The following is a 24069-nucleotide window of genomic DNA, read 5'->3' on the forward strand; positions in this document are numbered from 1 at the left end:
TCATTTTTATTTTGGGAGGAAACCTCGTTAAAGACAAGTCACCTAGAATAAATCGGTTTGTCTTGATTTACCTGTGATCTTCTTTGAAATACCATTCTCCTTTTTAAAGATTCTCTTTTGTACTCATTATTTTGAATTCAGTGAATTTCTTGATGTTTACGTGTTCTTCCATCTGAAATTGTGCTCTTCAAGGCATCTGGGTCTCAGTTTTCCTTATTTTGGCATTTAAAAAGGAATAGTTCTTATAGTTCATTAACGTAAAGATGTATTTGCTTCCTTGTGCTTCTGAGATAACCTCTTGATCTTAGCAATACTTTAGTTTGAATTACTAAATCCTAATGTTTAAAATTTGAGGGGTAGTAGGAAAGAATTACTTCAATTTTCAGAAATCCATTATATTATATGAAAAGAGCGTTCCTCTCTGAATAATATTTCATTTAAGTGGTCTGTTTTCTTTATTTTTTCCTTCTCTTATTGTCTTCATTATTCCCATCATTAACCATTCCCTTTACATTTCAGTGATTTTCTTTTCAATTTTGCTTTTCATATGAGATATATTTCTCAGTTTGCTTCACACTTAAAATAATGTCTAGCAGTGTGCTGTCCTGTCCACTGTGTTAGCCACTAGCTACATGTGGCTATTGAACCTTTCAAGTGTGGCTTTTCTGAATTTGGATGTGCTATTAAGTATTAAATACACATCAGAGGGCAGTTAGTTCACTTACTGAGTTGGCTTAGAGAGAAAGGCCACATCTGAGCAACAAAAAAGGTTCTTTGTATGGGTTACAGTTCCACAATTTTTCATTTTTTCTTCTTCTCCAAGACACTGGAGACCAACAGAAATGTCAGCATAATGATTCAGCAGTCATACTCATTGGTTTAATCCTATTGTTCTGTTATGCTCCTCATTCTCTTTAAATAACATATGTACATAAAAGCCATAAAATTCAAAGTACATCACAACAATTAGTTGTAGAATAGATTTCAGAGTTGGTATGGGTTACAGTTCCACAGTTTTAGGTTTTTATTTCTAGCTGCTCTAAGGTACTGGAGGCTAAAAGAAATATCGGTATAATGATTCAATATTCGTACTCCTTTGTTAAACCCAACCTTCTCTGTATAACCTATCCTCAGCTTTGATCTTTCTCCCACTCTTTAGAGGTATTTTGGCTATTCCCTTTCTAACTATTTCATGCTGGAAGGGGCTGTCGATAATATGGAATAGAGGGATGGAACTGGTTGATGTTCTGGACTTATATGGTCCAGGGACTCATCTGGAGGTTGTAGGTTTCTGGAGAGTTATTCTAGTACATGGAACCTTTGTAGAATCTTATATATTGCCCCAGGTATTCTTTTTGGCTGGAATGGTTTTGGTTGGAATTTGGCAAGTTATGATAGGTAGCAATGAGAAATGACTTTTTTTAAGAGTAATGACTTTTTAAACTTAAAAATAATGGGGTATTCCCAGACTTTTCAGATGAAATAATAATGTGGCCCACAAACTGCTGCAAAATATCTACAGTGCTTAAGCAAATAAGAAAGTCTTTCTTCTGATCATGATTTTTAAAATGTTTAGTATAGTTTTGGAAAAGGAAATAATAATATCTGTTTCTGTCTCTCCAGGTCCATTTGCTTTATCCTTTATCTTTTGTATTTCCTTTTACTTTTCTTTGAGTTTTTTCTGCTAGATTTGCTGCCTCCTAATTCCCCAAAGAGATAAGCCTCAAACGTAAGACACAAAAAGAAATCCTAGAAGTAGGTGCACCTTTCAATCTTTAAAATTAATCTTCCACTCTCACAAACTCAAACTTCATTGCTCAGTTTAAATAGTAAGGTATTACCAAAAGCAAAAGAAATAATGGAGATCTATATTCCAATAATAACCATCAATTACTACATTCTTTAGTGAATTAAGATTAAGATTTTCTGGAGCCTTTTCTTAAGAGTGGCCATAGTCTAATAATAGTAAAGGCTTATGTCATTTAAACTTTTCCTCATTCTTCCTGTTTTCAGATAGGGAAAATGTTAGGAAAAGGAGAGAATACAATTTAAGTAACTATCTTCTATTGGCTGTCTAATCTGAATGCTTTCTCTGGTGTGTGTGTGTATGTGTGTCATGTGTACAGTGGAACATGATCTGGATCAGATTGACTACATTGACAGCTGTACTGTGGAGGAAGAAGAAGAAGAGCTGAGGCAGCGCAAGGCCCTGGACTCAGACAGTCTCAGTTCACAGTTCATGGCATATATTGAACAACGGCGAATCTCGTATGAGGTAGTGAATACTTTTAAGCCTAACTGTGTATATGTTGCTATCTCCTAGTAAGACCACTTCATAATAGTATGAATTTCAGTGATTTGCTTGTTCAGGACCAATTATTTGTTTTATTAAGTTCATTCCCAGTTTGTTTCAGAGTTTTTAGATTTATTCTGAAATTTGATAGTAGTCTCACATGCAGTCTAGATTTATTGCTCAAATAGGATGTAGACTTCAGGATTTTGATAAAGGAATGATAAAATGTAGCTTAGAGTAATGGAAGACATTTGAAGAAATGCAAAAGAATATTATGCTTTTTATTGTTCATTTTATTGCCTTTTTATTGTACTAACTGGTAATTCATAGTTTGATCAGTAAGACTTTGGGGACAACACGTGAACATAACCATAAAATTTGTATAATGAGCTTAATTATATTAGAGCTTTCGTGCTAAATCACACAGAATGTAAATTGCTTACCGTTAAAAATCTTGCATGTCCCTTCTACTGGAGCATTGAATAGCTTTAGAAAACAAGTGAGCATTCAGCTCACTGGAGAATCTCTGCCAATTTGTGAAGGCTCTAAAGTGGAAATAGCATTCTTGAATATATGTGTTCAGCATAATAAAATGACTCTACTTCACTATGAGTAGTGATGATATCTGGAGTTGGTCCCAGCTCCGAGCAGGGGTTATTTGAGAAAAACTTGGGGCTGTTTTTTTTCTTTCTTTTCTTTTTTTAATATTTCTTTCTTCATTGTGAAATATAACATATATATATATATATATATAAGCAATAAATTTCCAAGTACATTTTAACAGGAAGTTATAGAACAGATTTTAAAGTTTGGTGTGGGTTATAGTTCCATGATTTTTCATTTATTCTTCAAGTTGCGCCAAGACACTGGAGACCAACAGAAATATCAATATAATGATTCAGTAGTCATATTCATTTGTTAAATCCAATCTTATCTATTATTATACTTCTTCTCTTTAAATAACATGTATACATAAAAGCCATAAATTTCAAAGTACATCACAACAATTAGTTGTAGAACAGATTTCAGAGTTGATATGGGTTACAATTCCACAATTTCAGGTTTTTATTTCTAGCTGCTCTAAGGTACTGGAGGCTAAAAGAAATATCAGTATAATGATTCAACATTCATACTCCTTTGTTAAACCCAACCTTCTCTGTATAACCTATCCTCAGCTTTGATCTTTCTCCCACTCTTTAGAGGTATTTTGGCTATTTCCTTTCTAACTATTTCACATTGGAAGGGGCTGTCGATAATATGGGATAGAGGGATAGAACTAGCTGATATTCTGACTTATATGGTCCAGGGACTCATCTGGAGGTTGTAGATTTTGGACAGTTACCCTAGTGCATGGAACCCTTGCAGAATCTTATATAATGCCCTAGGTATTCTTTAGGATTGGCAGGAATGGTTTTGATTGTGGTTTGGCAAGTTATGATAGGTAGCAACGTCTAACTGAAGCATGTGCAAGAGTGACCTATAGTGTAGCCTTTGACTCTATTTGAACTCTCAGGCCCTGAAACCTTATTTGTCGCACTTCTCTTCCTCCTTTCCGTCAGGGTGGCATAGTTGTTCCTATGGTACCAGGGCCAGGTGCATCCCTAGGGTTCTTCTTCCACGCCGCCAGTGAGATTTTCACCCCTGGATATCATATCCCATTGTAGGAGGGGAGGGCAAGAGTTTCACTTGCAGAGTTGGGCTTAGAGAGTGAAAGGCCACATCTGAGCAGCAAAAGTGGCCCTCTGCAGGTGACTCTTAAGCATATCTATAGGTAGTCTAAGCTTCTCCGCTACATACATAAGCTTCTCAAGATCAAGGGCTTGGCCTGTTGATTTGGGTGACCCTAATGTTTGACACAGTATCTAGGGTTTCCCCAGTGGTAGATTTTAATAATTCCATTTTTTCTCCCATCCCTCAAGGGACTTTGCCAGTACTTTTTGATTTTCTCTTAATATGTTCTGGGGTATATCTAGGCATTACATTATGCTATGCAGAATTAAAGACTGTCATTCTGTACTCCCTGTGTTTGGATTGTTGAAATGATCTATCCAGACAGGTCGTGTTAGATTATGTGCTACAGAAAATTTAGGTTCCGGACATAAGAAAACTTTCTTCCTTTGGGGCTTTGGAGTAGGTGAAGTTCTAAAATGCAAGCAATGTCTTCCTTTCCCCTGTATTCTGGATTACCTTAATCCTAGTCGGATAGGCTTCATTCTTATCTTATATATCAGGTTACACATATATAAAACAGCTCATTAATTTCCAAAAATAATTACCACTCTGGACTAAATAATTACCACTCTGCTATCAAAGAGCTTACAATCTAGGCCCCAGTTTTCTTGTTAGTATTTTCTAAATGAGTTCATATAATATTTGCTCTTTTGTTTCTGGCTTATTTTGCCTCACCAAATGTCCCACAGGTTCATTCACATCGTTGCGTACCTCACAACTTCATTCCTTTTTGTGGCAGCACCATGTTCAATCATATGTTTACAACATCATTCATCAGTCTGCTTCTCAGTCAGTGCATCTTTCACCCACCTCCATCTGTTGGGCTTCATGTATAATGTCCACAGTCAGCAGTCCATCAACTTTAGATAATTTCATTGTCCCTAAGAGAACAATAGCCAATAGGCATACCCTCACCACATAGAAAATCCATACCTCCCCCTAACTCTTGTCCCTCCCCCCATTATGTGCCCCTGATATTGCTGCAGTATTGTTGATGTTTTCTTCTTAAACATAGCCCATAGCATGCAATATCATTTTCCCTCCATACCCTGAAATTATACACTTTGTGCAACATCCACACCTTTGGAGTACTTCATGCAGGAACTTACTTGTATTTGTGGTGTTAATTGGTGGGACACAAGTCTATACAAACCCTTTCCGTCATGTTCACCTTCAATATAGTAATATTACTTATAGACCCACTAGTGAACCGCCTTCACTATGTCTCTTCCCTTGCAATTAAGCTCAACCTCATTAGAAAACTGTTTGCCCATCTCAAGCTTCTGTGTATCTCTAGGTCTCCCATATTCTGTATTATAAGCCTTTGATTTTACCTTTACCATAGTTATAAAAGTGAATTCATACAGTATCTGTCCTTTTATGTCTGGTTTATTTCACTCAGCATTATGTACTCAAAGCTCATCCATCTGTCTTTGTTTCATCTAACTGCTGCTGAATATTATTCCACATTTTGTTAATCCACTTGTCTGTTGAAGAGTACTTGGATTGTTTCCATCTTTTGATGATTGTAAATAGTGCTGCTGTGAACATTGGTGTTCAAATGTCTGTATGTGTCACTGCTTTCAACTCTTCTGGGAATATACTAAGTAGTGGTATTGCTGAGTCATAGGGCAACTTGATATTTAGTTTTCTGAGGAACCACCAGACTGTTTTCCATAGTGGCTGCACCATTATACCTTCCCACCAGCGGTGCAGAAGTGTCCCAGTTTCTCACATCCTTTCCAACATTTGTAGTTTCCTGTTTGTTTAATAGCAGCCATTCTTATAGGTGTGAGGTGGTATCTCATTGTAGTCTTGATCTGCATTTCTCTTATAGCTAATGAGAGTGAGCATCTCTTCATGTGCTTTTTACCCACCTGTATTTGTTCTTCAGAAAAATGTCTACTCATATCTTTTGCCAATTTTATAATTGGATTGCTTGTTCTTTTGTTATTGAGTTGTATGATTTCTTTATATGTATAAGATATCAAACCTTTATCTGATGTGTGATTTCCAAATATTTTCTCCCATTGAGTTGACTGCCTCTTTACCTTTTTGACAAAGTCTTTTGAGGTGCAAAGACATCTGATTTTGAGGAGTTCCCAATTATCTATTTTTTTTCCTTTGTTGCTTGTGCTTTGGGTGTAAAGTTTAGGAAGCTACTTCCTATTACTAGGTCATGAAGCTATTTCCTTACATTTTCTCTTAGGAGCTTTATATTACTGGTTCTTATGTTTAGGTGTTTGATCCAATTTGAAGTTTTTTTTTGTAAAAGGTGTAAGGTAAGGGTCTTCTTTCATTCTTCTGGCTGGTCATATCCAGTTCTCCCATGCCTGTTCGTTGAAAAGACTCTTTTGTCCCAGTTCAGTGGATTCAGGGACCTTGCCAAAGATCAGTTCACCATAGATTTGGTAGTCTATTTCTGTGCTCTCAATTCAATTCCATCGGTCAATACTCCTGTCTTTTTGCCAATACAATGCTGTTTTGACCACTACGGGTTTATAATAAGTTTTAAAATCAGGGAGGGTTAATCCTCCTACTTCGTTCTTCTTTTTAGGGTGCCTTTAGCTATTTGGGATCTCCTTTCCTTCCAGATCAATTTGGTAACTGACTTTTCCACGTCTTCAAAGTAGGTTGTTGGAATTTTTGTTGGTACTGTGTTGAATCTGTACATCAATTTGATTAGAATTGACATCTTAACTATGTTTAACCTTCCATCCATGAGCATGGAATGTTTTTGCACCTGTTTAGGTCTTCTTTGATTTTTTTTTTAACAATTTATGTAGTTCTCTGTGTACAAGTCCTTCACATCCCTAGTTAAGTTCATTCCTAGATACTTGATTCTTTTAGTTGCTATTTTATGAAATTTTTTCTTGATTGACTCCTTGGTTAGGTAATTGCTTGTGTATAGAAACACTATCAATTTTTGCACTTTTTTATAACCTGCCACCTTGCTGAATTTGTTTATTAGCAAGTAACTTTGTTGTTGATTTCTCAGGATTTTCCAAGTATAGTACCATGTCATCTGCAAATAACGAAAGTTTTACTTCTTCCTTTCCAGTTTGGATGCTTTTTATTTTTTTTTCCAGCCTGATTGTTCTTGCTAGAACTTCTGGTATAATGTTGAATAATAGTGGTGACATAGAGCATCCTTGTCTCATTCCTGATCTTAGGGTGAAAGCTCTCAATCTCTTACCATTGAGTGCAGTGTGGCTATGGGTTTTGCCTATATATCTTTTATTGTGTTGCGGAAGTTACCTTTGATTCCTACCTTTTGAAGTGTTTTTATCAGAACAGGATGTTGAATTTTGTTGAATGCTTTTTGAGCTTCAATTGAGACGTTCATATGATTTTTTTCCTTTTGATTTGCTAATGCGCTGTAATTCATTAACTGATTTTATGTTGAATCATCTGTGCATTCCTGGTGTAAACCCCACTTGGTCATGGTGTAAAATTCTTTTAATGTTCTGTTGGATTTGCTTTGGTAATATTTTGTTGAGAATTTTTACATTTATGTTCATTAGGCAGATTGATCTGTAGCTTTCCTTTCTTATAGCATCTTTACCTAGTTTTGGTATTAAAGTGATGTTCACTTCATAAAATGAGTTAGGTTGTGTTCCTTTTTCCTCAGTTTTTTGGAAATGTTTGAGCAGGATTGGTGTTAGTCCTTTTTGGAATGTTTGATAAAATTCTCCTGTGAAGCTATCTGACCCTGAACTTTTCTTTGAGGGAAGATTTTTGTTAACTGTTTGAATCTCTTTATTTGTGATTGGTTTGTTGAGAGTCTCTATTTCTTCTTGAGTCAGTGTAGCTTGTTTGTGTGTTTCTGGGAATTTGTCCATTTCATCTAAGCTGTCTAGTTTGTTGGCATTTAGTTGTTCATAGTATCCTTTTAGGATTTTTTTTTTATTTCTTCAGGATCTGTGATAATGACTGCCCTCTCATTTCTGATTTTATTTGCATCCTCTTTTTTTCTTTGTCAGCCTTGCTAGTGGCCTATTGATTTTATTGGTTTTCTCAAAGAACCAACTTTTGATTTTATTGTTTCTTACTATTGTTCTTTTCCCATTCATTTAACTCTCCTTTAATCTTTATCATTTCTCTTCTCCCATTTCCTTTCAAGTTAGTTTGCTGTTCTTTCTCAAATTCTTCCAGGTAAGCAGTTACATCCTCAATTTTTGCTTTCTTGTTTTTTAATATAGGCATTTAGGCTATAAATTTCCCTCTCAGCACTGCCTTTACTGCATCCCATAAGTTCTGATAGGTTGTATTCTTTTTTTCATTCAGCTCCAGATAGCTACTGATTTCTCTAGCAGTTTCTTCTTTGACCCATTCATTGTTTAATATCTCTGTATAATTGTGAAAGTTCTTATTCTTTGGTGGTTATTAATTCCCAGCCTCACTCCATTGTGATCAGAGAAAGTGCTTTGTGTAGTTTCAGTGTTCTTAAATTTATAAAGACCTGTTTTATGCCCCATCTATTATCTATCCTGGAGAATGTTCCATGATCACTAGAGAAGAATGTATATCCTGGTGTTTTGGGGTGTAATGACCTATATATATCTGTTAGGTCTAATTCATTTATCAAATTGTTTTAAGTTCTCTATGTCCTTGTTATTACTCCACCTTCTCCTTTGATCTTTCTCCCATCTTTAGGGGTATTTGAGCTATGTCCATTCTAACTTTTCCATGTTGGAAAGGGCTGTCAATAATATGGGATATGGGGATGGAACTAGTCAATGTTCTGTAGAGGCTGGCCTCTCTGAGTTCAGGACTTACCTGGCCTAGGAACTACATAGAGGTTATAGGTTTCTAGAAAGTAATCGTATTGCATGGAACCTTTGTAGAACCTCAAATAGAGCTTTAGGTATTCTTTTGGGTTGCCGGAATGGTTTGGGTTTGGGTCTGGCAAACCATAATAAATGGCAATATCTAGCTGAAACTTGAGTAAGAGTCACCTCCAGAATAGCCTCTCAACTCTATTTGAACTCTCTCAGCTACTGAGACTTATTTGTAACAATTCTTTTCCACCTTCTGGTCAGGATGGCATTGTCAATCCCATGAGGCCTGGGAGACTTTCATGCCTGGATGTCATGTCCTACATGGGGGGAGGGTAATGATTTTCCTTGCAGAGTTGGACCACATCTGAGTAATAAAAGAGGTCCTCTGGAGATAGTATCATTTTCTTAAAAAAGAATCTTTTGGTTTTGCTCTCTGTAGGCTTTTGAGCATGGCATTTTTTATCTGTGTACAGAAGATACAAGGGTATTTAAAGTTGAATAAAGTTTTATGAATCAAAGTTCTGCACCCAGAGATAATAGTATTCCAAGTGATTGATGAAACTTCTGGGACAGGCTATCAGCATCCCTATTAGAGCAAAAGGACAATAATTTGCAGTAAAATTAACAGTATAAAATTATAATTGTTAAAAGGAGTCCATTTTTCTTTCTTTTTTCTGGGGGATGGGTAGGGGGAATGCATGGTCTGGGAATCGAACCCGGGTCTCCTTTGTGGAAGGCGGGCATTCTAACCACTGAACTACCTATGCACCCTCTCCTTTTTTCTTTTTGTAGTTATTTTGACCATTTTATGATTAATTTTTCTGTATGGATATGCTATTTCTATTAAAAACAAAAATACCTGTTACAATACTAGTAAAAAATTATATAGTACCATTTCTTTAATTCATTATCTTCATTATTTTCTAACCACAAGTTTTTCAGTTCCAGCTGCCTGTTATGTATGGAAACATTCTATACATTTTATGATTCTTATGCTGTAAAGGCTTTCTAAAACTTGGCATCTGTAAAACTTTGATAAATCAATATTATTTTAGATGATTTAACAGCCACTGAAGAAATATCTTTTTATACTCCTGAATACTATCTAAAAAGTCAGTTGTTAAAAAAACTTATGTGATGTTTTAAACACTGTGCTATTTTTCAATTTTATTATAACACCTCTCATATACATAGGCCATTCCCAACCTGAATAGGGTATAACATATTTATTTATTTAATTTAAACCACTATCATATTCATTTTATCTTGAAAATTGCACATTTTCCTCTTGCAATAATTTTAGCTAATTGCATAATAATAAAGCCAAAGTGGTAAATCACTGATGTAACATACTAAGAGAGATTTTGGTTAATAAAACAAATATATTCAATAAAATTAGAATAATCTTTCACGAGGATTCTAGAATTATAGCTCATTTTATATCATCCTTATACCCAAAAACTAGGTAGTCAGTTTTGGTCCTTTGTAGCAGCTCACCAAAGAAGATTTTCTAGTTACGTGTGATGTACCTATTTCTTGGAGATAGACAATAAATAGTTTTACATTTGATTCTTACATATCCTTTTTGGATAAGTTGTTTTCTTATTTTTCCCATGATGCATGCCCATTTTGATTATTATTTTTGGTGTTAAAATAAAATTGTGTTGCAAAAAAATAAAAAAAGAATAAAATTGTGTTGCATCTATAGATTCTGATTTGAGAAAATATATGATATGGTAACCCATAAGCCTCCACTTTTGACCTGTATTTTTATTTGGCAGTGTTAGCTCCATATCACTTTAATCAGTTTAATTTTCCTCAGTAATGCTTATTAGAATTGACCTTTGCACTTTTAGTTTATAAATAAATCGCAATATTTCTCTTTTAAGTAATACTGTATTTTTCATGAATGGAAGTTACTTTTTATTTTATCTCTATATTCCAACAAACATCCTGACTACTACTATGACTACGACAAGTAATAATTTGTGATGGTAGAGAAATAATAAATGTGATCTGCCTAGTGGACTCTCTACTGCATAGAAATACTCAAAAGAGGTTGCACAACTGTCAGGACAGTGTGAAAAAATTATTGCCCTGGTTTGGCAGTTCTTACTCGCTGACCTCTAAGACCCTTTCCAACTCTAAAATGTTATTGTTGAGTTAAATTACTGGGGAGGTCACTATAATTTCTGTATATGGTCACTATAACTTATATAATGCAATGATAAAGGAAATCTAATTTTTTAAACTAAAATAAACTTTTATGGATTGTGAATATTTTTGTTTTTATAAAAATAGTAATATAGTCTATAATACTTTTAAACATGAAAGTTCACATTTGAATATTCTATTAAAACATGTCTTAGTGTTATCTACAGAACTCTAAATGCCAAGTTGAACAAGAACTATGTCATCACAGAGTTCTGCATTTATAGGTTAACTTCTCTTATTTTTGTTTCTTCCTTTTTTGGTCTAGGGTTCACCAATAAAGCCTGTACCCATTAGAGAGTTTCAAAAAACAGAAGACATAAGAAGATGTTCACACCAAAACAGGTATGAAAAAACAATTCTACTTAATTTGTTTCTGTCTTAAAAACTCACTGACAAGTTCATGAAATGATTTTGGTTTTGTAGAAATCTATGTATAATGAAGATGTTTAGATACTACATATTTTAGATACCATATATTTAGAGCCAAGTGGCAATGTGCTTTTGTGCTTATATCTTTAAAAAAAGAGGTAAAATTCATCTATTGACTCTAAATTCAGGTCAGCCTAAATTATTAATTAATTGCTTTGGAACCATACAGTTAATTAATTTGAGGATACTTAATAACAATGAGATTTTGTGGTGATATGTCTAGATTCATACATAAAGAGAGCTAACTTAATTTCAAAGTCCTAAAAAGTTTCTTCTTTAAACTTTGGGCAGGATAACAGAGAAAGAAAGACAAGCGATCATGCTAAATATCATCATTCTTTTTTTCAATTAATATGATCTTTCCACTGTACTTAGTGCCCCATTGAATATTTCTGAAAATAACTTGACGATTTAGAGTTATACCTCTCATTCTTCAATTCTAAAGAATTTCTTTGCATAGACTATATCATAGTCTAAAAAAGCTCCCAGTCTTTGGTTTTTTGCCTTCCATCTTTTTTTTTTTTTTTTTACATTTTTATTGCAATATCTTCACTTGCCATATAGTCCATCCAAAGCATGCAATCAGTGGCTTACAATATCATCACATAGTTCTGTATTCATCATCATGATCATTTTTAGAACATTTGCATCACTCCAGAAAAAGAAAAAGCCCATGCATTCCATACCTGTTACCACTTCCTCTCATTGACCAATAGTATTGCAATCTACCTAATTTTTTAAATCTCTTATCCCCCCATTATTTATTTATTTTTTGACCTTATTTGTCCAAACCATGGATAAAGGGAACAACAGACACAAGGTTTTCGCAATCACACAGTCATATTGTAAAAATTATACACTTATATAATCGTCAAGATTGACGCCACTGGAAATCAGTTTAACAGTTTCAGGCACTTCCTCTAGCTATTTCAATACATCATAAACTAAATAGGGATATCCTATGTAATATATAAGAATAACCTCCTACATAACCTCTCAACTTTGTTTGAAATCTTTCAGCCACTGAAACTTTATTTTATCTCATTTTTCTCTTCCTCCTTTTGATCAAGAAGGCTTTCTCAATCCCATGATGCCAGGTCCTGGCTCACCGCAGGAGTTCTGCCCTACATTGCCAGGGAAATTTATGTCCCAGGAGTCATGTCCCACATAGGGAAGAGGGCATTTACTTCACCTGCCAAGTTGACTTAGAGAGAGAGGATATGTGTATTTTTAAATGACAGTTAATTTACTGTGTAGAAACTGTCACAAATATTTCTTTACTTACATTTGATAAGGTTTTTTGGGGGGGTTGCATGGTCTGGGAATTGAATCCAGGTCTCCTGCATGCAAGGCAAACATTCTACCACCGAACCACCACATTTGATAAGGTTTTAAAGTTATTGGAAATAGGGGACCGAAAAAGAATGTGGGAGAATATTGAAAATGAAAGATCCTAACTTAGCTTTTTATAGTCTTATCAGTTAGTTCATAAGTATTTAGTTAAATTTCATATGCTTTGAAATTGTCATGTCTTCTTATGAGATTGTGGTCCTTTAAGGTTCTTGTTTCAAGAAGGGGTTTCTAATACATTTCCACTCTTTGGGTGGACCTAATCTTTGTTGCCTCTCCCGATCAATCTCCTGCATAGGTAAAGCTCAAGATCCCCAGGATTTAGCAGAAACCCCCAAGATGAAAACCAACTTTTTTTGCCATGCAAAAAGAATGTATTATGTATGAGATTTAAATTGCTTCAGTAACAAATTACCACAAATCTGTTATCTTAAAACAACACTGGTTTGTTATACCACTATTCTCTAGATCAGAAGTCTGGACAGGGTCAACTGAGTTCTCTGCTTAGGGTCTCACAGCCCTAAGTCAAGTTATCAGCTGGCCTGGATTCTTATCTGTACACTCTTGGGCAGAATTTACTTCCAAACAGTTCCATGCAGTTTTAAGACTGAGGTCTCCATTTCCTTGCTGTCTGTTGACTGGGATAATTCTCAACTTTTAGAGGTAATCAGCATTCCATGGCTCATAGCCCTTTCCATCTTCAAGCCAGCAAAAAATGTGGACCACATTTTTTTCACTTTGCAAATCTCTTGTGACTTCTCCTTCTGCCACATTTCTCTCACAAACTCTTTTCCTTCCTCTTCTTTTAAGGACACATAACCCCACCTGGATAATCCAGGTGATTAGTAAATTTAATTACATATGCAAAAAAGTAAATTCAGTTACATACGCAAAGTCTTTTGCCATTTAATGTAACATATTCATCAGAGTAGCACCCTAGGAGCCAGAGATCATGGGGGTCAAAGGCCTACCTACCCAGAGTTCCTGGTTTTAGTTCTTTTTTAGAATCTTAATTCTTTACTTTCATTCCAGCTCAGGAGTTCATTAAAAATATTTATTTTATTTTCTTTAGCATTTGCATTGTTTTGGCTGGAGGAGTCATTGAGGGCATCTGATCTGCCACAATACTGGACACGGAAGTCATGAGTACTTTTTTTTGGTGGGGAGGATGGGAAGAAATTGCAACTTGCCCACTTGTTATCTTAGCCCTCTGGTAGTAAGCAGAAAAAGAGGATGCTTACTTCTTTTTTTTTTTTTTTTTTAAAGGAAAGACAGAGAGAAGGAAGGAAGGATAGAAGGAAGGAAGGAAGGAAGAAAGGGAAACATCTTTAAACATTTTCTTGTTTTATTGTATTTTGTTTTTCCGTTTTTTGTTACATGGGCTGGGGCCGGGAATCGAACCGAGGTCCTCCGGCATAGCAGGCAAGCACTTTGCCCGCTGAGCCACCGCGGCCCGGATGCTTACTTCTTATTTTATCCCTATTATCTTTCCCTTCCCTCACCCACCATGCACATTTCTTCCCATCCACCCACTCCCCATCACGCATAAGCATTATCCTCCTGATGCATAATAAATGTAGGGGGACATATTAAGTAAAAAGTGTAATAAATTGGTAATGGTTTATAGTAATTTGCCAAGATGAATTATATAAATTTGAAGTCAAACTATCAAAAGTTATCCTTTGTTATTTTAATTATCAAAAACTGAATTTTTAAAGACATTTATAATCTGAATTATTGTATTTCAGAATAGATGATAATATCAGAATAGATCCTGTAAAGTTCACTAACTTCTATAAGAAACAGCATAGAATTAGAGACCATTTAAGTAACATCTGGAAGGTTGTGGGCTTTTTTTTTTCCGTGTTACGTAGACAAAGCTAGTCACGTTAATTATATGATTTTACAGACAAAGAAAAGCAGGGGGCAGTTCAAAGTCTACCTTATAGAAGTAAATGTCCGGTTTACTTAGCTCAAATAAGCTCAAGAGTAAAAGAGATACATATGATTTACCTTCATTTTTGTTTCTTATATTTTAGTATTCCATGCTTTTATTTTGGGGTCTAGGTAGGGAAAGTTGCCACTGCCATTTAGTCAAAAATTATTACTTGAGCACCTACTATATCTGACTCTGTTCTGAGAGCTAGAGATAGTGAACAAAACAGACGCGGTCCTTGCTGTCATAGAGTTTACCCTTTACTGGGTGCTGAAAAATAAATATAACAGATATGTATCAAGCAATGCATAATGCTATGAAAAAAGATAAAGCGGGACGAAAGAGCTAGTAATGTTAGGGTAAAGGGAGAGAGAGAACAATGCTATATGATTAATGATGATATTTTAGTAGAAACCTGACAAAAGTGTAAGGGCAAGTACATGGCTATGTGTATGTTCAAGAAGCACACACTATGTTATATTCAAGGAGGCTGAACAAAGAAGGACAAAATTGGGGCATGAGATGGTGTTCAGGTTAACTTTTGGTTATGTTGTATCTGAGAAGCCTAGTAGAAATCCAAGTGGAGCTATCAAGTTAGCAGTTAGATAAATGAGATTGAAGTAAAGAGGCAAGAACTGAACTTGAATAATCAACAAAAGAGACTCAGCAGGAGTGGCCAGCAGGTAGGAGAAAATAGGTGGTGTCCCAGAGGTTCAAGCAGTGTTCTTGTTTGCTAGCTGCCGGAATGCAACGCACCAGAGACAAATTGGCTTTTAATAAAAGGGGATGTATTTTGTTAGTTCTTCAGAGGAAAGGCAGCCAACTTTCAACTGAGGTTCTCTCTTATGTGAGAAGGCACAGGATGGTCTCTACTGGCCTTCTCTTCAGGCCTTTGGGTTCCAACAACTGTCGCCGGGGTGATTTCTTTCTGCAGCTCCAAAGGCCTGGGCTAAATTGTGAGTGCTGAGATGAGGTACGCTGAGCTGTTTGGGCTGTGCTATGTTGCGCTCTCTCATTTAAGCACCAGCCAGTTAAGTCAAACATCATTCATTGCAACAGGCATGCCTCCTGACCGACTGCAGATATAATCAGCCACGGATGAGGTTCACGTACCATTGGCTCATGTCAACAGCAACAGAACCCGGTGCCTTCACCTGGCCAAGTTGACAACTGAATCTTACTACTGCAAGCAGTGTAAAGAAGTATAAACATTCTTCTAATCCCTATTCAGCACTACAGGTTGGAAACTTAATTAGGTTATCTCCCCCACAGAGCTAGGACTCAATCAACTGTCGGCATTAAACTTGATTAGACTCAAATCAATTGTGGGTATTAAACTTGTTTAAATGGAGACATGTCTCCACCCATTCTGCATGCATCTTGATTAGTTTATTGTCATCCTGAAAAAGAGGTATTTTGGAGAAAGCCTCAGAACACCACAGAACCATGAAGCAGAGAGTCCACTAGCCAGCAACCTTTGGAGAAGAAGAAGGAAAACACCTCCCATGGAGCTTCATGAAACAAAAGGCCTGGAGAGAAAGCCAGCAGACACCACAATGTTTGCCATGTACCCTTCCAGCTGAGAGAGAAACCCTGACTGTGTTCACCATGTGCCTTTCCACTTGAGAGATAAACCCTAAACTTCATCGGCCTTCTTGAACCAAGGTATCTTTCCTTGGATGCCTTAGAGTCGACATTTCTATAGACTTGTTTTAACTGTGACCTTTTTCTGGCCTTAGAACTATAAACTAGTAACTTATTAAGTTCCCCTTTTTAAAAGCCAAAAAAGAAGTATAAAGAAAGCCACCCACTGCTCTGAGATTCAGTAAGGTTAGGACCAAGAATAGCTGCTGGACCAGGGAATATAAATAGGTCCTTGACAAACTTGAAAAGAGTTGTTTCAGTGAAAGTCAGGGTTAGATTAGAGTGGGTTTTAAATAAACTGGGATGAGACAAAGTACAGACAATGGATTTAGCCAATTTTTAAAGGGGCTCTGTTGTAAAAGTGGTTAATGAAATGGGGTGAAAGAAAGTAATATCTTCGGAAGTTTTTCTTGAAAACATTACTGAAACATATTCTTCAAATTATGGCCTATAAACTGTTTGTGATGGGTTTAATTGATCCTAGTACATTTGGTCCTGTTAATTTTTTGGTCCAGTTCATTTATAGATGGCCAATAAAAGAAAGAAAATTTTAGCAATGAAATTAATAATCTAGGGAAGAAATTGTAGTTAATGCCTGTTATTCTAAATATGTAATCATTAGAATGTACCTTTTTATGCCTGTGTGTATGTATGTTTTACTGTATAAAAATGTATAATGTTTTTATTTTATCATTATACATTAAATAAAATATATTTTTATTGCTTTATAGTAAAAATTCACAGTAATGATTATATAGCAGCAGTTTAAAATCAAAATTGATAGCTAAATGTTACCTTTCAAGACCAGCAAAAAAGAAAGAGAATGTATCACTTTGAAAACAGGTTGGTCAGACAATGGAAACTTAAGAAAAAGAGAGTCTTAAAACAAAAGTAAATCTATCTCCGTTTTTGGCATGGTGTGGGGAAGCTTTGGCCAAGGACTTTGGTTTGTATGATTGCACTGGGAAGGTGTATTCATTTGTTAAAGCTGTTGGAATGCAATATACCAGAAATGAAATGGCTTTTAAAAGGGAATGTATTAAGTTGCAAGTTTACAGTTCTGAGGCCATAACAATGTCCAACTAAGGTATCCGGGGAAAGATACCTTGACTTAAGAAAGGTCAGTGTCTGTCTTATGGGAAGGTACATGGCTGGCATCTGCTGGTCCTTGTTCCTTGCTCCCAGTTCTGTTGCTTCCAGTTTCTGATGGCTGTGGTTTCCTCTGTAAGCATCTGTGGGCCTTCACTTAGCTCCTCTGGGATGCAACTCTGGGTTCTGGCTTACTTAGTATCTCATGGGAAGCCAAAGGGCTACCTTTCTCTCCCAGTTTCCTGTTTCAAACAGTTTCCCAGGGGCATTTTCTTTCTATATCTTCAATCTTCTAGGACTCGTGTTGGCCACACCCACACATTTCCCTGGAGATAATTTAATCAACACATTTCCCCCTGGAGATAATTTAATCAAAATCACACAGCAGAGCTTCAGCAGCCACAACCCTGGAGATAATCCAATGAAGAGAGTTTTTGCCCTGTGGTATTGGATCAAGATTAAAGGACATGGCTTTCTGGTGTGCACAGCACTTTGAAATTAGCACATCCCACCCTCTGTACCCCCGAAAGACATGTTTTTTCCATATGCAAAATGCATTCATTCATTCCTTCACAATATTGCTAAACTTTAAGCCAACAAATTCTAATTCTACTTGAAATCTTGAATCATTTCAATGGTGACAAATATGGGTTTTTTCCTTGAAGTGACAGGCTCACTTCATTCATTTTTGAGAAAATGTCTGCCAAACATCTAAATCTGAATAACCACAATGGTTTGTCAGTCATTTAAGTAAAAATGTTTCATTGACAAAGCAGCTTAGCTCAGCTACAACTCAAATAATCACAAAAGTGCTTTTCCTCAAGACAATTATTATACCTGGGTATGCATGTGTATATAATTAAAAATATATGTAGTCCTTAAACAACCAGTGAGTCAAGGAAGAAATTACAAGAATTATCAGTAAATATCTTGAGGCAAATGAAAATGAAAGCACAACATATCAAAACTTATGGGATACAGCAAAGGCACTGCTAAGAGGGAAATTTATTGCTCTAAATAAATGCCTATATCAAAAGAGAAGAAAGGGCAAAATGAGAAAATCAATAAGATTGATGGATCCTTAGCACGATTGGCAAAAAGGAGAAGAGAGAAAATGCAAATTAATAAGATCAGAAATGGAAGAGGAGACATAACCACTGACCCCACAGAAATAAAGGAAGTAATGACAGGATACTATGAACAGCTTTATGCTAATAAATATGACAATGTAGAGGAAATGGACAACTTCCTAGAAAGGCATGAACAACCAACTTTGACTCGAGAAGAAATAGATGACCTCAACAAACCAATCACAAGTAAAGAAATTGAACCAATCATTAAGAAGCTCACCAAAAAGAAAAGTCCAGGACCAGATGGCTTCACATGTGAATTCTACCAAACATTCAAGAAAGTATTAGTACCAGTCCTGCTCAAACTCTTCAAAAAAAATTGAAGAGGAGGGAAAGCTACCTAACTCATTCTACAAAGCCAACATCACCCTCATACCAAAGCCAGACAAAGATTTCACAAAAAAAAGAAAACTACAAACCAATCTCTCTAATGAATATAGATGTAAAAATCCTCAACAAAATTCTAGCAAATCAAATCCAGCAACACATTAAAAGAACTATGTACCATGACCAAGTAGGATTCATCCCAGGGATACAAGGATGTTTCAACATCAGAAAATCAATTAATGTAATACACCATATCAACAAATCAAAGCAGGAAAACCACATGATCATCTCGATTGATGCAGAAAAGGCATTTAACAAAATTCAACATTCTTTTTGTTGAAAACACTTCAAAGGACAGGAATAGAAGGAAACTTCCTCAACATGATAATGGGAATATATGAAAAACCCACAGCTAACATCATCCTCAATGGGGAAAAACTGAAAACTTTCCCCCTAAGATCAGGAACAACACAAGGATGTCCACTATCACCACTGTTATTCAACATTGTGTTGGAAGTTCTAGCCAGAGCAATTCGACAAGAAAAAGAAATACAAGGCATCAAAATTGGAAAGGAAGGAGTAAAACTGTCACTCTTTGCAGATGATATGATACTTGTAGGAACAAGGGTTAATACAAGACCTGTGGAATTTATTGGGAGCAACTGGCTTCAGAGTGGCAGTGGCAGTAAACTGTGGAGATTGTTATCTGCTTAATGGAGAACAGTCTGGGAAGGAGAGAATGTTTGTTTTTTCTTAACCCCAAGTTCTTTATGGCTATCTTATGTAGGGGGTAAACACTGAAAAGTAAGCACTCTGTTTTCTCACGAAATTCATGCACACATAAACCCTGCAGTATATACACAGGAACTAGTTAAGAATAAAGTAGTCTGTTGTCACTAATCTTCAGACCCCGTGATCCCATCTGTCTCACTCGTCATTCCTTAATGTCCTTCGCACTGTGGTCCCGTGGAAGCGACAGATACTGTATGTCGAAAACCCAAAAAAATCCACAACAAAACTACTACAGCTAATAAATGAGTACAGCAAAGTGTCAGGTTACAAGATCAACACTCAAAAATCTGTAGTGTTTCTATACTCTAGTAGCGAACAGTCTGAGGGGGAATCAAGAAAAAATTCCATTTACAGTTGCAACCAAAAGAATATAATATTTTAGAATAAATCTAACTAAAGAAACAAAAGACCTATGCAAAGGAAACTACAAGAAATTGTTAAAAGAAATCACAAATGACCTAAATAAATGGAAGGGCATGCCGTGTTCATGGATTGGAAGACTAAATGTAGTTAAGATGTTAGTTCTGCCTAAATTGATTTAAAGATTCAATGCATTATCAATTAAAATCCCAAAAACTTACTTTTCAGAAATAGAAAAACCAATTAAATTTATCTGGAAGGGCAGGGTGCCCCAAATAGCTAAAAGTATCCTGAGAAAGACAAAGGAAGTCAGAGGTCTCACGCTACCTGACTTTGAGGGATATTATGAAGCTACAGTGGTCAAAATAGCATGGTACTGGCATAAAGATAGATATACTGACCAATGGAATAGAATAGAGTGTTCAGATATAGACCCTCTCATCTATGAACAAATTGATCTTTGATAAGGCAGTCAAGCCAACTCACCTGGGACAGAATAGTCTCTTCAATAAATTGTGCCTAGAGAACTGGATATCCATATGTGAAAGACTGAAAGAGGATCCATATCTCACATCCTATACAAAAATTAACTCAAAGTGGATCAAGGACTTAAACATTAGATCTAAGACCATAAAACTGTTAGAAGAAAATGTAGGGAAATATCTCATAAGTCGTATATTAGGAGGCAGTTTCCTGGACCTTACACTCAAAGCAAGAGCATTAAAGAAAGAAAGAAAGAAATGGGAACTCCTCAAAATTCAACACTTCTGTGCATCAAAGAATTTCATCAAGAAAGTAAAAAGACAGCCTACGCAATGCGAGAAAATATTTGGAAATGATATATCAGATAAAGGTCTAGTATCCAGAATTTATAAAGAGATTGTTCAACTCAACAACAAAAAGACAGCCAACCCAATTACAAAATAGGCAAAAGACTTGAATAGACTTCTCAGAAGAAGAAATACAAATGGCCAAAAGGCACATGAAGAGATGCTCAACTTCCCTGGCTATTAGAGAAATGCGAATTAAAACCACAATGAGATATCATCTCACACCCACCAGAATGGCCATTATCAATAAAACAGAAAATGACAAGTACTGGTGAGGATGTGGAGAAAGAGCTACACTTATCCACTGTTGGTGGGAATGTCAAATGGTACAGCCGCTGTGGAAGGCAGTTTGGCGGTTCCTCAAAAAGCTAAAAATAGAATTGCCATATGACCCGGCAATACCATTGTTAGGTATCTACTCAGAGGACATGAGGGCAGGGACACAAAAGGACATTTGCACATCAATGTTTATAGCAGCATTATTTACAATTGCAAAGAGATGGAAACAGCTAAAATGTCCATCAACAGACGAGTGGCTAAACAAACTGTAGTATATACATACGATGGAATATTATGCAGCTGTAGGACAGAATAAAGTTATAAAGTATGTAGCAACATGGATGGACCTTAAGAACATTATGCTGAGTGAAATTAGCCAGAAACAAAAAGACAAATACTGCATAGTCTCACTGATATGAACTGACATTAGTGAATAAACTTGGAGAATTTTGTTGGTAACAGAGACCATCAGGAGATAGAAATAGGGTAAGATATTGGGTAATTGGAGCTGAAGGGATACAGATTGTGCAATAGGACTGAATATAAAAACTCAGAAATGGACAGCACAGAACTACCTAACTATAATAGAATTATGTTAAAACACTGAATGAAGCTGAAAGTGAGAATGATAGAGGGAGAAGGGCTGGGGGCACAAATGAAATCAGAAAGAAAGACGATAAAGACTGAGATGGTATAATGTAGAAATGCCTAGAGTGTATAATGATAGTGACTAAATGTACAGATTTAAAAAAAAATGTTTTTCATGAGGAAGAACAAAGAAATGTCATTACTGCAGGGTATTGAAAATAGATGGTAATTAATATTTTAAAATTTCACCTTATGTGCGAGACTAAAGCAAAAAATATTTATTTGGTACAAAAGTTATATTTTGACTAGTGCATTTCCTAATATAATGTACATAGATAGCTTAATTGAACACCATAAGTACATGGAACCTTGAGTAGGACATGAGATTTTGTTGGTTTGTCCAGATAAATCCTAGTGATATGAACAGTGAATAAAAAAGTATTTGCAAAGTCCCGTTTGGGGAATGGTGAAAAGGGGGAAAATTCAACTTCCCCAAGTTGAATTCTTGATATTCTCACAAGCAGTGTGAACAACCAAAGCTACAGGCTGAGCCCCCAATCTTGGGGTTTGTTCATATGAAACTTGACCCCACAAAGGATAGGTCAAGTCTACTTAAAATTAGGCCTAAGAGTCACCCCCAAGAGAACCTCTTTTGTTGCTCAGATGTGGCCTCTCACTCTCTCCAGCCAACACAACAATCAAATTCAGTGCCCTCCCCCTTCTCTGCGTGGGACATGACTCCCAGGGGTGTGGACCTTCCTGGCAACGTGGGACAGAAATCCTAGAATGAGCTGAGACTCAGCATCAAGGGATTGAGAAAACCTTGACCAAAAGGGGGAAGAAAGAAATGAGACAAAATAAAGCGTCAATGGCTGAGAGATTCCAAACAGACTCGAGAGGCTATCCTGGAGGTTATTCTTAACGCATTAAATAGATATCACCTTTTTAGTTAAGGTATAACAGAGAGGCTGGAGGAAACTGCCTGAGAATGTGGAGCTGCATTCCAGTAGCCATCTTTCTTAAAGATGATTGTATAATAATATAGCTTTCATAATGTGACTGATTGTGAAAACCTTGTGTCTGATGCTCTTTTTATCTACCTTATCTATAGACCAGAAAAACATATGGAATAAAGATGAATAATAGGGGGAACAAATGTGAAAATAAATTTATATTGAAATACTAGTGATCAGTGAAACGGAAGGGTAAGGGGTATGGTGTATATGAATTTTTTTCTGTTTTTGTTTTATTTCTTTTTCTGAATTGATGCAAATGTTCAAAGAATTGATCATGATGATGAATATGCAACTATGTGATGATATTGTGAATTACTGAAAATATAGGTAGAACAGAATGATCAAAAGTTAAGAATGTTTCCGTTATATATATTTTTAAATATATAATTAATAAAAAGAGGAAATATATACATGTTGTCAAAAATCAAGATTCAGGAAAACTTTTAATATTTTCTCCTTAATCAAAGCCATTCTTAACTGAAACTGCTCTTTTTTTTTCACTGCAACTGCATGGCAGTAAAGAATACAGTTACTGCAAATAAAACTTTAAAAACGGACAGAGAGAAACGACAAAGTGCTAGAGAAAGTGTGGAGCAAGAGATGTAGCTCTTCACTGTTGGTAGGGAAGCTGAGAGGTTCAGCCCCTCTGGAGGGTAGGGTGGTGGTTCAGTAGGAGGCTAGGCGTGGGTTTACTATATGATCCTGCAACCCCATTGCTGAGTATATACTTGGAGGAACTGAGAGTAGGGACACCCATTTGCACACTGGTGTTTATGGTAGCAGTGTTCACAATTCGCAATGGATGGAGGTGGCCTAAGGGTACAGCGGCTGAGGGATTGAAGAGGGAACTGTGGTATATACGTACAACAGACTATTGAGTGGCTGCAAGAAGGAATGAAGTTGTGATGCATGAAACTAGATGATGAACCTTAAGGACAGTGTGTTGAGTGAAATGTCAGAAACAAAAAGACAAATATTATCATGCATCACTTATATGGACTAACTATAGTATACAAACTAGGAGAATTGAAGTCAGAAGCATGGGTTATCAGGTTGGGGCCTAATGTAAAGGGTCCTACATTGTAAGCTCTTACAGCAGTCACAAATATTCAGCAGTTGTAACTGTATTTCTAAATTCTGAGATACTGAGCTATTTGCTTATAACCTGGTCATTTCAGAAACTTCAAGTATTTATATGACACCTGAGACTCAGAGTTAGAGCTCTGAAGCTCTGGAAGTCAATATTACCCCATACAGCAAGTGTTTAAAAAGCTGAAAAA

General features: G+C 36.0%; 1 protein-coding gene across 9 annotated transcripts in view; it reads left to right on the top strand.

The window, feature by feature from the left end:
* The window catches only part of LRCH3 (leucine rich repeats and calponin homology domain containing 3), a 224017-nt gene that overhangs the window by 133364 nt on the left and 66584 nt on the right, over positions 1-24069 (top strand). For all 9 annotated transcript variants that reach the window (XM_077118052.1, XM_077118051.1, XM_077118050.1 and 6 more), the window contains 2 exons: positions 2127-2275; positions 11285-11361. In XM_077118052.1, the coding sequence (XP_076974167.1) occupies positions 2127-2275; positions 11285-11361 (226 nt within the window). The remainder of the gene's footprint in view (positions 1-2126; positions 2276-11284; positions 11362-24069) is intronic.

The sequence above is a fragment of the Tamandua tetradactyla genome, chromosome 10 (genome assembly GCF_023851605.1).
Source record: "Tamandua tetradactyla isolate mTamTet1 chromosome 10, mTamTet1.pri, whole genome shotgun sequence".
NCBI lineage: Eukaryota > Metazoa > Chordata > Mammalia > Pilosa > Myrmecophagidae > Tamandua > Tamandua tetradactyla.